This window comes from Papilio xuthus, unplaced genomic scaffold (genome assembly GCF_000836235.2).
Source record: "Papilio xuthus unplaced genomic scaffold, Pxut_1.1 DF824992.1, whole genome shotgun sequence".
Taxonomy (NCBI): Eukaryota; Metazoa; Arthropoda; class Insecta; order Lepidoptera; family Papilionidae; genus Papilio; species Papilio xuthus.
In genome coordinates, this window is record NW_013533657.1 from 3,247,473 (window position 1) to 3,264,601 (window position 17,129).

General features: G+C 33.3%; 4 protein-coding genes across 6 annotated transcripts; 2 read left to right on the forward strand and 2 right to left on the reverse strand.

Moving 5' to 3' along the window:
* Window positions 1-9: 9 nt before the first annotated feature.
* Window positions 10-2,653, reverse strand: Taf11 (TATA-box binding protein associated factor 11). The gene is made up of 5 exons (XM_013324544.1): window positions 2,331-2,653; window positions 2,151-2,255; window positions 1,508-1,934; window positions 1,020-1,204; window positions 10-850 (listed from the first exon to the last, which is right to left on the reverse strand). Exons 1-5 carry the CDS (start codon window positions 2,380-2,382, stop codon window positions 717-719), a joined length of 903 nt encoding a protein of 300 aa, XP_013179998.1. The 5' UTR covers window positions 2,383-2,653; the 3' UTR covers window positions 10-716.
* Window positions 2,654-2,785: 132 nt separating this feature from the next.
* SdhA (succinate dehydrogenase, subunit A (flavoprotein)) lies at window positions 2,786-9,973 on the forward strand. Of its 2 annotated transcripts, none has more exons than XM_013324543.1 (13): window positions 2,786-2,953; window positions 3,255-3,516; window positions 3,642-3,715; window positions 4,120-4,295; window positions 4,743-4,895; window positions 5,393-5,550; window positions 6,533-6,697; window positions 7,012-7,211; window positions 7,576-7,773; window positions 7,988-8,132; window positions 8,383-8,618; window positions 9,000-9,189; window positions 9,435-9,973. In XM_013324543.1, the coding sequence occupies exons 1-12, from the start codon at window positions 2,906-2,908 to the stop codon at window positions 9,153-9,155; spliced, it is 1,971 nt and encodes a 656-aa protein (XP_013179997.1). In that variant the 5' UTR covers window positions 2,786-2,905; the 3' UTR covers window positions 9,156-9,189; window positions 9,435-9,973. The 2 variants fall into 2 exon arrangements, with proteins under 2 accessions (XP_013179997.1, XP_013179996.1); XM_013324542.1 differs by having other exon boundaries at window positions 9,000-9,178.
* Window positions 9,974-11,464: 1,491 nt separating this feature from the next.
* On the reverse strand, window positions 11,465-14,282 carry LOC106126575 (uncharacterized). 2 transcript variants are annotated; one of them, XM_013324294.1, is made up of 3 exons: window positions 14,088-14,282; window positions 13,774-13,887; window positions 11,465-11,683 (listed from the first exon to the last, which is right to left on the reverse strand). In XM_013324294.1, exons 1-3 carry the CDS (start codon window positions 14,278-14,280, stop codon window positions 11,625-11,627), a joined length of 366 nt encoding a protein of 121 aa, XP_013179748.1. In that variant the 5' UTR covers window positions 14,281-14,282; the 3' UTR covers window positions 11,465-11,624. The 2 variants fall into 2 exon arrangements, 1 of the variants encoding a protein (XP_013179748.1); XR_001228368.1 differs by lacking the exon at window positions 14,088-14,282 and adding an exon at window positions 13,982-14,074 and having other exon boundaries at window positions 11,466-11,683.
* On the forward strand, window positions 14,215-15,874 carry LOC106126573 (uncharacterized). The gene is given in 4 exon segments (NM_001312795.1): window positions 14,215-14,396; window positions 14,834-14,965; window positions 15,350-15,479; window positions 15,700-15,874. Coding segments are annotated over 4 exon segments (486 nt in total). The 5' UTR covers window positions 14,215-14,278; the 3' UTR covers window positions 15,806-15,874.
* Window positions 15,875-17,129: the final 1,255 nt, after the last annotated feature.

The window sequence follows — 17,129 nt, forward strand, 5'->3', positions numbered from 1 at the left end:
TTTACCTAAAAACAACTTTATTCTTATTTGTGATTAGTATTCTAAGAAAACACCGCATTTTATTTTACTTAAATACCTTAAATATACAATAATATTATACATCATACATCAACATTTTTTTTCAAACTAATAGCTTCAACATACTTATATAGAGAATGGTCATTTTGTCATTGACAAGTCAACCACAACCAGTGACGAAGCATCCAAAACAAAATCAATAATATCTAAAAAGATATTAATCAGGGATACTAAGGTTGCTACATCAACAAAACAGCAGGTGCAAAAAGGTAAAATATAAAAGTAAAAAAATGTTTTTCCATTCATTGACAGATATTTTTTAAATAAAATAAAAGTATCTGCAAATCAACACTGGGAAGACAACATTTGTTTCATCACAATTCAAATTTGCGTTCAGAAAATATATCCATTTTATTTTTGCCTAATATTCACTATTAAAGGGTATAAAATTTATTTATAACTTCTTATCACTATTTAATATTTATTTACATAAACTAGACGACAAACCGTGGGATTCTGAGGCCTAAATCTCTATATAAAACATATTGTCACCCTGTGTTTATCTTTGACAAAATGGAGATAACAATTTGTTTTATACATTGATTTTGGTGTCGGAAACTGGTAAGAAAATGACTGTAATGAACCAAGTAGTTCCATGCATGTAGAAAATATATTTACAGAGTGAGCAGTTAAAAATATCAAAGTCTTAAAGTGCTTTTGTAACCTCTCCTCACAGGTATGGCGCCGCGCACTCTCAGTCGACGTAAAGCCTCTCTTAAGTGCTTCGGTTGCAACGGCCCAGCCTCACCGGACTTCTCAAGAACTTCTAAAGCTAAAAATTAGAATACAACCTATTGTTACTTTTTTGCTCAATATAATCAATAATTCACTAATTTAATGTCATCAAAGTTGTATTAACCAAATAAGTTTAAAAAGGTGGCAAAGTCAACTAATTTAACTATAGATTTGTATATACTTTATACATTTAAATATTCTCTTACCTTCTTCAACAACTTCTCCAACAAATACTTTAGCAATACCAGACATTGCAATCACAACATTTTGACCAACTGAACATCCTGTAATTGTTTGCATCAAACGTTTAACTGCAGCTTTGGGAAATGCCGCTCGTCTGTACATTTCATACCTATCTAGCTGTTCTTCTGTAAAATTTGAGACTAAAACTCTGAAACCATACAAAATATATGTAGTATAAGCAATAAATAATGATTATTCTAATATTATTTCTAAAACGAAAAGATCGGCTAAAATAAGTATTCCCATTTATGAAAAAGAGTGTTTATTACATTGGTGTTTTTATATTATTTACACTTTCGTTAGACATTACCATAAAGTAATATATAAATGGCTAAAACACTCACATATATTTGTTTGGTGTTGGCACTGAGAGTATTTTAGCCTCAACAATTGAGGGCCTCCATTTTCCGTAAACTCAAACAAATGTCAATTAAACAAATGATATACTCACTGCATTTTCTCTCTCTCCTCTTCTTCCAACTCCCTTTTACTTTTCTTTTCCCTCTCCCTCTCACTAATCAATAAATCTTCATTGGTTTGTGAGTCAAAATTCTCACTTTGAGATTCATTTATGTTGGACATAACTCCGTCGCTATTTTTATCATTGGTATCATATTTATGATCATTTTCATATTGTTTATCTTCAGATTGTTGTGTTTCATAATTGTATTCATTGATATAAGGTTCATACTGATCGCTGATGTCATGCAAATCTGATTGTGTTGTAATGAAACTATTGGAGTTTTCTGTATAAATACTATTGCCCATTTCATCAGTGGCATGAGATATATCAACATTTTGTAAATTTTCAGAGTAACTTTCAACAATGTTACTTTGTGAATCTTGGATATTGTCTCCATAATTAACCAATGTTGTATCTGCAGAAATTATATATATTATATTCACGATTAAATATAGCTCTTGCTATAGATTAATGTATATAAGTTAATTTGGTAAATTTTAATTGGATAATTGGAAAAATTATAAACAATACTGCATGCATTTAAAGTACTTATGGACATTAGGTAGCTTTGACTTATCACCTCAACCACTATAATCTAATAATATTTATAAATCGTGCACAATGTACTTACACTCAGGTTCATCTTTTAATAATTTTTCTTCAATTTCTAAAGATATTTCTTGAGAATCGTCTTCATTGGAGTCACTGTGCTCTAATTCTCGAGCCAATTCATCTTCTAAAAACCATCAATTCATTTATGCAATGAAACTAGTTCACATTAGAACACAACATTATCTAAAAATACGTTTACCTCTCAATCTATCTGCCTCCGAAAATCCATCACTGCTTGGATTATCAGCCATATTATCTTGAATTCAAATTGACCAAGTATAGTTAAAGGTCTGTTATAGGCGTTTATAATGGTAATTTGTGTTCATTTCATTCAACACATTAAAAATAGCTTGATGGCTGACTTTGACAGCTTTCAAATTTTTTTGCCTACAGCTGCCACTTTAGAATATTTTGTACCTTATAGTAGTTGTCGTGGTTTTTTCCAAGGAAGTTTATGAAGAAAAGACACAAAAACCCAATCAACATAAACCAATATGCAATGAATGAAATCCAAGAAAGACAAATAAACAACCAAAACTAAGATCAAAACATATTTGGTTTTAGTAGCATAGTAGAATTTTAACAAAAATAGTGGTCACATCGTAAATGAAGTTTGACGTTGGCACTTTGACAGATTGACACAGATTTGCAAGACAGACCCAGTTTTAATTTTTTGTCACAAATACAACCGGTTGTGTGGATGCCTAGCGTTATTGTGCTGTACTAAAATTTAACGTGTGTTTTTGTGCTCCGGTGCGGACAGAGAGTTCCATCATGAGCGCTTTATTGAAAGTGGCTACCTCCCGTAGCCCTGCATCATTGGTTAGTACTCGGACAGAGCATAAAAAAAACATTTGTTATGTAACGTGGTACAAATTTTGGAATGTTTTTACGAGTTCGGATATGGTTGGAAGCTGATAAAATTAAATGCAAACCAGTTTTCCCAACACTTTTAAATGTTAACAAATTTTCTTATTCGATTTGGGAGCAACTTTAATATTTTTTTTTTGCGTTCTTTAATGAATTTATTTTTTTTAAATATCGTCATTAATTAAACTTTCGTCGTACTGAGATATGTACCAATTGATTATTGCATAACATTAAACATACATTAAACTTTCAGGCTACATACTTTTATAGGAACCTTCATTTATCGGTGGGTGGTGCTAGGGCTGCTAAAGATGAGTCTGTAAATACGAATACATCTCAAGCATATAATGTTATTGATCATCAACATGATGCTTTGGTGATTGGCGCCGGTGGTGCTGGTTTGCGGGCAGCTTTTGGTCTTGTGCAGGAAGGCTTTAAAACAGCTGTTGTGACAAAACTATTTCCAACTAGATCACACACTGTTGCTGCACAGGGTGGAATCAATGCTGCATTAGGTACTTTCATTTTCCTCTTGCCTTACTCTTATGTAATTTGTTTTTATTATTTATTTTATGGCTTACATATAAACAAGATCTAGAAAGTTCTTATATGGTTTTATGCAAAAAGTGATTTATTTTAGGTAACATGGAAGATGATAGTTGGCTTTGGCACATGTATGACACAGTAAAGGGCTCTGATTGGCTTGGAGATCAGGTATATTTTTTCTTTCTTTTATGTTGTTATTATATCTATAGCAAAATGTCTGTTAACTTTGACACACTATTACTTTTAGTTTACATAAACTAAATTAAATTATGTTATTACAGGAAAAAGGTATGAGTATATTTTTAATGTTTTTGGAAATGGGATTTTTCCATTGCATCTAAATATCAATAAAATTGTGTGTCTAGCATTTAATAAAATCAATTTTAATTTTAAAAACTTTAACATAAAAATCATCTCAAAGACTCTATTGATAAACAGAAATTTGATATGAACAAGTTTCAATTTCAATGAAATACTAATTATGAATTTTAAACTTATTTCAACACTTGCAAAAATGTTATGATAAGTATTTCAGTTATTACAAATATCAAATAATATTTAATGTTTCACAGGATGCTATTCACTACATGACCAGAGAAGCACCTCATGCTGTTATTGAATTAGATAACTATGGAATGCCTTTCTCTCGCACACCTGAAGGTAAAATCTACCAAAGAGCCTTTGGAGGGCAATCACTCAAATTTGGCAAAGGTGGTCAGGCCCATAGATGTTGCGCTGTGGCAGACAGGTATGTTTAATCCAAACAATACTTTAATTATTATTGAAATCAAAGATAACATTTAGACATAAAGATAAGACACAAAGTTTTATTGCATTGATGGCATCTAACTATACAATATATTATTTGTTTAAAATGTATGAAAGTTGGTTTTTAATACAAGAGGAGTACAGTCAAACTCATTTGCGGTATTCAACTTGCAAAGATTCTAACTCCGTCCTTTCACTCAAATAAGTATTTAGGTAGCAGTGAATTGCACAAACGAGGGGATAACATGTTGTGTACCACTGACAGACCTTTTTTCGTACAGACATGTTTAAAAACTGTATCATTTTGTTTTATCTCTCCATGTCTCAATGCATACAAAAGGTTTAAAATAATGAGGCTTTTAAGGTGAAATACCGCCAATTTTTGTACTATATTTTGAACTGTTAACAATAATTTGTTATATTTTAGAACTGGACATTCCCTTCTGCATACATTATACGGCCAGTCATTGAGATATGACTGTGAATACTTCATTGAATACTTTGCACTTGACCTGCTGATGGAGGACGGAGTTTGTAAGGGATGTATTGCACTTAACCTTGAAGATGGAACACTGCATAGGTCAGTTTTTATCTAATATCTTTTAAGTAACTAAAGTAACTTGTCAAAATCAAGTTTTAATATGAATTCTGCAATTTTTTACATCTCAATGTATAATTTATAATGGTTTTGTCTTCAACTTAGCTAGCATTGGTATGGATTACTAGTTGAAATAGCAACTGTGTAAATAAAATATCCTAAAAACACTAAAAGCTATAATAATTGCTAACAGAAAATAATTTATCTGAATTAAACAGTAATCTTTTGTCTACTGCAAATAACAAGATGTCTGTACTATCTGCGAATCAAGATAGATGACGCAATTTGCAGCAACACATACAACTAGGGGCATAATAGGGCAACTACGGGCTAAATATAGGCATCACCAAGATGTAAAAACTACTTTGAATAAGACGTAGATAATATATAGGTAGCGCTTTCCCACCAAGCCTTACCTAGATCATCGGCTGGCAAAGACCATGACTATAAATACATTAATATGGTACTTAATTACTTAGGTTCCAAGCTAAGAACACTATTCTGGCGACGGGCGGCACTGGACGGTCTTACTTCAGCTGCACGTCTGCGCACACGTGTACAGGTGATGGTACAGCCATGGCCGCTCGCGCCGGACTGCAGAACGAGGACATGGAGTTTGTGCAGTTCCATCCCACTGGTAATATCATCATCATACTTCCCCACATGATTAGGCCATAATCAACCATGCTGGCCCAGTGAGGGTTGCTTGGCTTTCTAAATTATCGATAAATATTAACAATAAAACTCTTAAAAATTTTGAACTCATTGATAAGTTGAAAAAAAACTTTCTCACAGTGTTACATACTAGCTGTCGCCCGCGACTATGTCCACGCACAATAAAAAACTTAATAAGGAGATTGTGTTCTACATCTATGTCAAGTTTAAGCCGATCTAAAATACCTTATACCAGACATTCATTCATCCATCCCAACATTGGCATTTATAATATTATTAAGATTCTTTAATAACACAGCGCAGTGAAGACAATGAGGCGATGATAGAGATTACTGTCATTATTCATCAGTTATAATAGATTTTTAATTACCATTAATTACCACGCTGTAAGACGATATTACGTGAGAATAGCTTTAACATGAATAATGCAAAACATCTGTTTAATACTTTACAGCTTTGACGCTAAATTCATTAAATATTTGTGCTTATTTTAATTTTATATGTTTGGTATTACTTTTAATATATTTAATCTGATTGTTTTTTTTATAATATTAAAAAAAAAACAAAATTATACACTAACTACAAAAAATCATTTAAATTAAAAATAAATTAAACAAATCTGGAAGGTTTTTAATCATATGGCTTAAAATATTTAAAAACGGTTAGCAAATAGTTCAAGGTCATATAGCAGATTTGAATCTATTTAAGTTCTTTAGCTTTTATTTTTCGTTTAATACTAGCTATCGCTCGCGGCTCCGCCCGATCGGTATTAAAAAAATATAATTAGTAGTCGATGTGTTCCACACTATGTTCTACATGTATGCCAAATTTCTACCGTTTTGGAGAAAGCTTTTAATCATCATATATTCCTCTATCCAAATATTTGCATTTATAATATTAGTTAAATTGTAAAAACTTACAGTATTTATGATATTTGTATGTAGGTATCTACGGCGCGGGATGCCTGATGACGGAGGGTTGTCGTGGCGAGGGCGGGTTCCTGGTGAACGCGAAGGGCGAGCGCTTCATGGAGCGATACGCGCCCGTAGCCAAGGACCTCGCCAGCAGAGACGTCGTCTCCCGCGCTATGACTGTTGAGATCATGGAAGGTATGAAACTAAGGATACTATCACTGAACACAAATACTTTTTGACTATATCAGAAGTAATGCTGATGAAAGCTTACAATTCGGATGAATATTGCAAACCTTATCTATGAATATAATAAAATTAGAGTGTCTGTATGTATTTGCAATACTGATATCGAAAAGAAAAATGTTTAAAATGTATGTCCGTCCGTTCCGGGTAATTATCGGAATAGCTGGATCGGTTTTGACAGGACTTTAACGGAAAGATAGCTAATGTACGTGACCATATAGGCTATTTTTTTTATTTCTGTGCTAATGAATTTATCTGTATTATAGGTCGCGGATGTGGTCCTGAGAAGGATCACGTGCACCTGCAGCTTCACCACCTGCCGGCGGAGCAGCTGCGCCAGCGCCTGCCCGGTATCTCCGAGACCGCTATGATCTTCGCTGGAGTTGACGTCACCAAGGAGCCTATACCAGTGTTGCCCACAGTACACTATAACATGGGTGGCACACCTACCAACTTCCGAGGAGAGGTACATATCTGTATACCATAAATAATAATAAAACATTCACCTTACAGTATGTGTTGACAATAATACGGTATATCAAATAACTTTTCAAATATCTTGGCGGCTCGAAGTCATGCGTGCACTGTACAATGCTCTCCCATCCCGCTACACCTAAAATTGTTTTCTACGCAGCGACACGCCCGAAGTAAAGAGCTGCCTAGACATCTCAAAACTATTGTAGTATCCTTAACACGTTCAGTGCTGCCAACCTTAGCGAATATAGTCTATGTGGCATACAAAAAGATATCTTAAAAATTGTACTGACACGTAATGTGTTTATATAAGAATACTTGAAAATTTAACAATTTCCTTGTTTTTATTTAATCAGGTGATAACTCACCACGGCGGCGCGGACCGCGTGGTGCCGGGTCTGCTGGCTGCGGGCGAGGCATCCTGCGCGTCAGTGCACGGCGCCAACAGGCTCGGCGCCAACTCGCTGCTCGACATCGTCGTCTTCGGCCGCGCCTGCGCACTCACCGTCGCTGAGAACAGCCGCCCCGGGGATGCGCAGCCACCTCTCAAAGATGTAACTACTACGCCTTTATATTTATTCTAATACTAGCATTTACCCGCAACTCCGTTTGCGCGAAATTAAAATAAAACTTAATAATCCGTCCTTAATAGTCTATGATCCGTTGAGCTATTTCGGATATTCCTTCAATTCATTCATCTAACTAAATTCGCATTAATAATATTAGTAAGATAGTTTGGTAATTCATCTCCAATTTACTTTTTTCCAGTCGACGGGCGAAGCGAGCATTGCCAACTTGGACAAGATCAGATACGCTAACGGCAGCATCTCGACAGCGGACCTGCGCCTGCGCATGCAGCGCTGTATGCAGAAGAACGCAGCTGTCTTCCGGCAGAAGAACACGCTTGAAGAAGGTACAGCACAATACTATACTTAATAATAATAGTACTTACGAACCAAAATTTAACCTATCATCTATACATTATTTGATTACTTTTCTATTATGCCTGGTTAATAGAAATTTACTCAAATATATCAATTTAAAATTCATAAAACTGAGATTCAATCGAAAAACGTAGGCTAAGAGTAGTCTAAGTAGGAGCCATTATAATATAGGTAAATTATTTCCAATAATATTTCATTAAAAATTGGTCATATTGGCAGGTCAACGTCAAATCCACGAGATCTACAAGCAGATGAAGGACGTGCGAGTGTCGGACAGGTCTCTGATCTGGAACTCTGACCTGGTGGAGACGCTGGAGCTGCAGAACCTGCTGTTGAACTCTGTGCAGATAGTGGAGGGCGCGCTGGCTCGCGAGGAGTCACGCGGCGCACACGCACGCGAGGACTTCAAGACGCGCCGCGACGAGTATGACTACTCCAAGCCACTTGATGGACAGGTATACATTGCGTCTAGTACAAATATTTGTGAAAAGCGTCTTCGTATCTTCATGAAATCTATCTATTTCAAATCTATATGTTCCACATCTGTGCAACATTTCGTCAAAATCCGTTGAGTCGCCGGATCGATCTATCAATCGTTCCAACATCCATCCCTTTATCCATCCATCCATCTAAACATTCACATGGATAGATAATAATAGTAATATTAATAGTAAAATTAGTATTTACTTACTTAATATTTATTTACTTTCTAATTGAAATTTATAAAACAATGGATATTTTTGTTATTTTTTTTTTAAATAACAATGTAAACAAATTAAACTTAATCAGTGGAATTAAATATTATGTCTATTAATGAAATATATATTATGAAATAGACGAAGCTACCATTCGAGCAGCACTGGAGGAAGCACACGCTGGCGGAGACTGACCCGGAGACAGGAGCCACCGCGCTCTCCTACCGCCCCGTCATTGACTCCACGCTGGACCAGCGCGAGTGCAGCACCGTGCCACCTGTCATCCGCACATACTAGACCTCACACATCTAGACAATTAGGTACAATATAGGTAAGCTAGCGATCTCTCACGATTTCGTCGGCACAGAAAAAGTAGCCTATAACATGCCTGCATTTATCAGCTGCCTTTCCGCCAAAGTCCCGTCAGAATCGGTCCACCCGTTCCAGATATTACCCGGAACAATCGCGGCCTTGTGGATAGACATACAGACAGACAATTTTTTTTTATTTTATAAGAGAAGTTAGTCCAAAAAAGAAGGTCGTCGTAAATAATATAAATTTTAAAAATTGTTTCAGGTAATCTCCGAAAACGGGTGCTGACTGAGCTAAGCAGTATTTAACAACACGAAAGCAAAGAGTTTGTGTTCATCTCAGATATTAATTATTTATAACATAATTTATTTTAGATAAGATCGCTTAGCTTTATAAATTCATGATTTAAATTAAAATTACATACAAGAAAAAAATATTACCTCAAGAAAAATAACTCATAGTTTTTAAATGTTTGACAGCATTTATTTAAATAGTCAGCACCGAAGCAGTACTTAAATAGGGATTTTTATTTATCAACATCAAAAGTACTAAATGCAGATTCTTGCTGTTTTCACGAACTTACCTACCTCAGTACAGTCACAATTTTAAACTAAACCACATCTCTGATGGAACGCAGCTCGCAAAATGACGATAAAAGGCATCTCAATGTTACAAATCAACATTTTCTTTGTTAACAGTTTTTACTTTATGAAATTATATAATTAATTATGTACAATCGATTATGTAGAATATAAGGATAATGATGTAAACCAACTGTGAATAAATGAACTGATGTAAATGTTTCTATTGTTTTCTTCTACACATAACTGTGAGTTTAATAATACAAAATATAACACAAAACATAATGCCATCTCTTTCATTGTCTTTGATTAAACAGAGATAAAGAATTTTATTTATCTTTCACGTAACGACATTCATAAAAAAAATCACATCATATTACTGCCTTATATCGAGTTGTATTAAGTTCAAAACTGATTTACATTATGTGTGCTAATAAAAGAACGTCAATTGGGCACATGATTATTTTAATGATAAATAAAACCGTATAATAACATCTCATGTGCCATCTAAAATATGTTTTGTTCCTAACTAGGTTATGCGTTGACGTCAAACTTAATGTAAATATGCAATTACTTCACGATTTTACATGACGCGAATTTCTTATTGACCCATTTGAAGATGTCGTCAAATACGCAATTACGGTGCAACAAAAACATAACAATATGACGAAAACAGCTGGACAGATTATAAAAAAGTTCTACCGGGCTTTCTCAAATTTAACGGGGGCTATCTGTTGCTATTTAATGTCCAGTTTACATTACTCCAATCCAACGATCGAATTGACACAATGCATTAATATACGAGTCTACGTGTTTCCAGTTGTAATCCAGCGCTGGATTGGGATAATGTGAACTGGCTATAATACAAATATGCCGCGTGAGTTTGTTTTTAATCTTATCAGTGATATTATAAACCTATCTTAAAATAAAATGACAAGCACATGTCGCGCATTTAAATACTTTTAGGGTTATTCAAAAGTCAAGTTATGTTTAGTACAATAATTATAGCGTGGAATATCTTAAATACTTTGGCACATGATCGTCATCCGTTCTGCCAAAAACATTCATTTGATTCCTATGAGGAGATGGAGAGCATGAGACAATATTTGTAATTAAACATTTTATGGCTGTATTTATCTATATGTGAGATATACTATAGAATAAGCTAAAGGCCTAGCAATACTCATACTAATATTGCAGTTTTAATTTTAGGGTAACCTCAAATCATCTTGTTCTATAGAACAGAGATATATCTAACGAAAACAATTTAATAGAATTGAAACTATCACTTTTTATTCTTGAATAATTAATAATTACGAGATTTCATTCCCATACTAACTAATTAAGCAAGACCTGATACGATTTCAAACGGTGCTTCTTTTTTGTAATGTACAAATAGTATAGGAAGAAGTACCGTTGACTTTACCACACGCGTACTTGCATCTCGCAGTGTGCAATGTCGCGCTCCGAGCGACATCTGGATCGTGAGAGTTTTATCACTTCTACCGTATATTTAGCAATTTATCTATATTATGTATCTCCTAAGACATAATGGACAAACGTATACTAATAAATAAAATATCTAATAGTCATAGCAATTGATAAAAACCTTATGCATTCAATTTATAATCATACACTAACAATCTTATAATTTCCGAACTGGCATTTTAAAAAGTTTATCGCTAACTTTAAAAATAATTAACCGATTAATTTTAAAGCTATATTCAACTAAGGAATAAATATTGATAAAAGAAATGACGTGTAAACGCTTATACTGTTACCTACAGAAGAACTTTCCCAGATCAATGAAGTTCATTGACCGTTAACCCGTTCACAGTATTCGCTGCACACGCGTCTCTCGGGCCCGCGTTACTCACGTACTCTTATGTATGTAGGTAAATATGTTCATACATGCATTTACTTCAAGTACACCTGAAAAGAAAACAACAAAATCACAATAAAACATAGGTTTTTTTTAATCAAACAAGTCAATTTGAATATAACCAAGAAAAAAACCAATTCAGCATCTTTAGGCCCGTCTTTACCTCAAAGTATTAAGATTTTACTTGCATTGCTTTTATATGTACTGTTGTGCTTTGCTACAGGACGTCTACTGAAACCATGACTTGACTTTATGTTAGCCATAATTAACCTACACTAGATCATAATCAGAATACTAGAATTGTTCATTAGCTTAAGGTCGTTCACAACTTGATGTGGGATCTATCAATGGCCTGTTGCTAACGACTTGGTGAAAAGTCGTAAAAATAAAATTACAGTTATTATATCTTATCACTGCTGGGCTTAGCAACACTAAACCAATTCTCGTCGTGACTTCACAACACAAATCATGTTGCTAAGCGAAAGTTATTAATAATTCTCGGTCTTATTAAAAAATAATAAGACACAAAATAAATTAAAAATACAGCAACGAACCCAGAGGTCGAAAGGTGATAACGAAAGGAAGTCGTTTGTTGATTCGCGAAATTTTTAGGTCACGGAATTTTTTTATGTTTCTAATACCTACCATTGTTTGCTAAGGTGAATTGCAAACCATGCGACAAATACATTTATTTGACTAGTGCTTAGATACAATCTTACTAATATTATAAATTCGAATGATTGGATGTATAGATGGATGGACGGATGTTAGAAGGTATTGCAAAACGGCTCAACAGATCTTGATTAAATTTGGCATAGATGTAGAACGCAGTCTGGAAGAACACATAGGCTCCTAATTAATATTTTTAATGCCACGCGAGCAGGGTCGCGGGTGAAAGCTAGTGAAATCATAAATGTATTTTCTGCCATAAAACTAATTATGCAATTAACATTATGACACATTCGTAGGTTAATTAAACAATAATCAATTATTTTCCATTGCCGCGGATATATTTCACGAATGTATATTTTAAATCGACAAATTATTTTAAAAATAGATGATATTGAAATATCATAAATAATTTTTTATCACTTAATATGTCCGGCCAAATTAGATCAGGGCTCACAGGTCATGTACGATTCACTGAAATGACCCCAACTGAGTGAAGCTATACCGTTTTATTTACCGCTGACTTCCACTGCTGTGACATTTATTACATATTGTCATCTCTTTCTTTTTGCAAACGGACCACCTGAGTTCGTCGAAATGGCAAAGCGACCGCTGCCCATAGATATCCGCTATTGCATGTGCCTTAATCGACGAAGGAGGGGACGCAATGAAAGAGGATAAATATTTTCCTTCCCGTCTTCATTTTATCTTTTCCAAACAAAGAGTACAATGTGTATTAATATAAGTTTCATGACAGTCGAAATCTAAGGTAACTATTTATTTACATTTTAATTTTATATATCACACGATTACCCGCAACTTCTATTGTTGCACCGAAATTTTTGTCCAGGCTTAGCTGAACCTTAATTAATATGGGCGATAAATAAGCCTTAGATCAATTTACTTTGGAAATCAAAATCACCAAAATTGTTATATTTAACTGACATAACTCTCATATTAATCGCAATTATCATTTGGATGAAACATACATTAACTATTAGCGAAGCATGGACTAAGTCACAGATATTAAAGCTAACAGTTGCATTCAGCAACATTTAATATTTCCTAAGTTAGATCTCATGCACTAAGGTACTACGTTCATTAACATTACACTCTCCGAGTAGACTCGGAGTGTAGCAGAAGTTAGAGATGAATGCAAATGATAAAATTCCGCCAACAATGGCCGTGAATAAATCGATAATCACTTAACCTTATCAACTCTTAAATTTGATTAATAGAAAACAATATTAGAATCACGGGGTTTTATAATATCAATAATATTTTAGATTTCAATAACATCTACATAAAGTCAAGGTAAATCGATATATGTATGTATAATTGCTAGTACAATGGATGGATGGTGTTATCAAAATTTTATAAAACTTCGACACTTACAAAACGAACATGGAAAGTTTTTTCTGGGAGAATCTAATATGCAATTAACGAAGATAAGCTGTACTTTATTACTTACCGTAGAATTCGGAGAGGGAAAGAAGTGATGTTAGCATTAATCTGGAAACTCTTCGTGTAAACTTGCTCAGATTAACGTAGAGTTCTGCATATGTTTGATTGATGACAATGACGCCTAAATCAAGCAAATGAGCATCAAACAGTGTACAAAAAAGGAATTAATCTTTGTGCATTAAAAACTTTACGTAAGTGGAAAAATCAATTGTTACCTGAAAAACTAACAATAATCGTATAATACTAACGAAAAGATTGCAAGTTGTAAAATACGTAAAATATATTTGTCTACCCACTGTATTTAATGTTATTACAGAGTACCTATTAAAATCGACGCTTTATCTTTAAATGACCCATTACACTGGCATCGGCTGATAACATCCCCTGGGGTCAGTATTTCGCAGCCGCCGCGCAGCGACGCGACCAGTCTTATATCCGACACGTCTCTCTCTACCCGTGTGATTGTGCTCCTTGGGCCTCTCTCTCTTTTGCATTCTCCATACAGTGATTTCATGGTGCTAACTGGTGTTCACCACTCGTACGGTTTCAACAACTCTCGCTTTGTCCCCAAAAGCGACAGTGAAGCACTCATTTTGACGCTAGAAAATATTGTTCTCAAACTGTGTGAAGGTAACAAAGTGTACAGATAATTGTAGTTCGTGTTTAAGCTTAAACACGTGATTTTAATAACAATTATGTACCAACATTTAAACTCTAAATTGTTCTTCTTAAATTTAATATACGTTATATTTCTATTCTTTAAAAAATTGTACAAATACACACTTCATCTATAAAAATCTATACCATTATTTCATAATAAACCATTATTACCAATATTGTAATAAAATAATATACCAATATTGTAATAAAAGTTTTCAAAATTTAATAGGAAGTTAGTACAAGTATTTATTTAAATGGCCCATCAAGTAAAATACTTGTATTTTTATATTAATTGTAAACACTATGTCTAGATAAAGTCTTAATGATTTTTTTACAATTATTTTGTTTTCAAACATGCTACAAACTTACTGTTATTGATGCGATAAAAACTGTTACTTTTTTTTCAGCGTGCCAAAGCAACATGGCGTCAATTCCTCCATCAGCGTTCTCAGCAAAACGAATCCGCGAGACCGAACGCAATATGAAGATCTCAAACATTGACAAGCGAGGCCCGTCTTCAAAAGTCTTCAATACCAATAGTAAGATTCATCATGTTTTTTTCTTTTCCGTACAATACACTTCCTAAAGTGGTTTTAATAACTTTTGTGTGCGCTAGATGGCGACACATAGCATTATTTATTGTAGGAAAGATTGGATTATGTGTTTTTTTAATAAAGCCAAAATAAATCGGGCATAAAACATTATTAAAGAATATATAGATATTTTAGTAAAAAATACTGAACCTATTAAAACTGTTTGAAAATTAAAAGCGAATATTTGATTAATTAATAAATCTGTTCCTCCATTTTGGGGCGCAGCGGAATTTGAATTTAACAGATTCGATAAAATACCATTTTTATTACTTTTCCAATTAAAGCCTTATATATTTAGGATTACATAGGAGAATATTTTAATAATTTCAGTGATAGAACTTACTCCGTTGAAATATAACAGCAAGCTAATGAACAGCATCTGGGGTTCTTACAACCGCTATTCGCCGCACAATGTTAAGAAGGTTAACGATGCTGTTACATTCAATGTGGAATTGCAGCCGTGAGTATTAAAAATTTAATTTAAAGACAAAATTAATTACAAATACAAATGTATAAAACCTTTTTCAATAAGAAAAAAACTTTGTAGTTTTGTTTAAACATCCTAATTATACGTTGATTTATAATAGAAATTTAGACTCTTGTGGTCTCAACCTGATATTAAATTTGGAGTTTACCAAAGTTATTGTTTTAATTAAAGGGTTTTTTCTATTTTTTTACAGATCCGCTGCCAATTCCTCTAACAAGAATGAACCTATGATAATTTTACCAGCGCCCAAACTCGAAAATTTTTGGGCTTCAATTAACATCTCACAATCACAAATATAATCAAATTTTAAAATCTCATTAGTATAAGAGAACTGATTACTGGATCATTATACTTTATAATATTATTTACGGATTCTTTTTTTATTTATCCCACTTTTTATTATTTCCTTTAGTGTCGTGGACAATTAATAAAAATCTGCATAAATTTCCTTTATGCTACGTTAAATAAATATGGATAGTCCTATTTTAATAAAAAAGAGAATGAGCTCGAAATGTTTTACTCATGTGGCCTACAATCATAGAAAAGTGACCTAGGTAGAAATTTGAGTGCACATCTGTATAGCTTAGACGCTTTACTTTTGTGTCCTGAATGCTAAATAATAAAAATTGCTAGTTAAAATTGCCAGGCGTCGCGGAATATAAAGTTTCCATTTATAAAAGAAACACATTGAAAAACAAAAAGCTCGGGACTATGACAACCATGTAAAGGAAACGAATCACATTGATTGGTGTCATGAGACCACACCCATCAAAATCGGTTGTGGTTTAGTTTACAGGTTACAATGGAATTTAACTCACATATATGCTTCGGAAGGTTAAAATATTCCGCATGGGAATATATTAATCTTCCGAAACGGTCTGGTAAAAAATAAAAACATTAAATATAAAACCATAAAACACTTTATAATTTTTTTTTATATGCAATTAAAAATGTTATCTTTTACAATGTTCACATTTTTTTCAGTATAACAAAGAAAATATCACATTTTATATCACATTTTCATCAATTAATTTAACTGAAAAACTTAGCAAGCTTAAAAAGGCATAAATAATAGATAATTGCACATACTAAATATTTTTATTAACAACCTATAATCTAATCTAAATATTTATTTATTAACAAAACAAAAAAGAGATTTTTTTTTATATTTAGTCTACATTCTAATCAATTTTTATAGAGAAGCTTGCCCCACAAGAACAACCAATATCTGCATTAGGGTTTTGGACAACTCTAAATGCAGATCTTATAAGTTCGGTATGATAATCAATAGTTGATCCTCTTATATACTCCAATGATGTCTCATCCACGACAACCCGCACACCATCCCTCTTAAATATTCTGAAACAACCAGTAAATTGATTAATAATTTCTTTTAGTTTTTGTTTTGTACAAACTCATAATGTGTTAATGTTCTAGGATATTTTTCTTTTTTTTTAATCTTCAATGTTAACATTTTTATTTTAAACCGGCTCAATTTGGCATGCAACACAAGACCACAAAAGAAACTAAGGTTTTGATATTAATAAAATGCTCAATGATAGCACTGTTCATAGATCAAACTAATTTTTCTAAGTACAATCAAATCATATTTAATGTCCTCTG

Bases quoted from the DNA above. Each gene is read 5' to 3' on its own strand.
- Taf11 (XM_013324544.1), bottom strand. From the start codon at position 2,382: ATGGCTGATAATCCAAGCAGTGATGGATTTTCGGAGGCAGATAGATTG. The intron at 1,935-2,150 runs GTAAGTACATTG...TAATTTCTGCAG, and splicing joins ATTAAAAGATGAACCTGAGT to ATACAACATTGGTTAATTAT. The intron at 1,205-1,507 runs GTGAGTATATCA...GTATGGTTTCAG, and splicing joins GAGGAGAGAGAGAAAATGCA to AGTTTTAGTCTCAAATTTTA.
- SdhA (XM_013324543.1), top strand. From the start codon at position 2,906: ATGAGCGCTTTATTGAAAGTGGCTACCTCCCGTAGCCCTGCATCATTG. The intron at 3,517-3,641 runs GTACTTTCATTT...GATTTATTTTAG, and splicing joins TGGAATCAATGCTGCATTAG to GTAACATGGAAGATGATAGT. The intron at 4,896-5,392 runs GTCAGTTTTTAT...TTAATTACTTAG, and splicing joins GAAGATGGAACACTGCATAG to GTTCCAAGCTAAGAACACTA.
- LOC106126575 (XM_013324294.1), bottom strand. From the start codon at position 14,280: ATGAAATCACTGTATGGAGAATGCAAAAGAGAGAGAGGCCCAAGGAGC. The intron at 13,888-14,087 runs GTACTCTGTAAT...TGCTTGATTTAG, and splicing joins TAAAGCGTCGATTTTAATAG to GCGTCATTGTCATCAATCAA. The intron at 11,684-13,773 runs GTAAGTAATAAA...TTTTCTTTTCAG, and splicing joins TTCCCTCTCCGAATTCTACG to GTGTACTTGAAGTAAATGCA.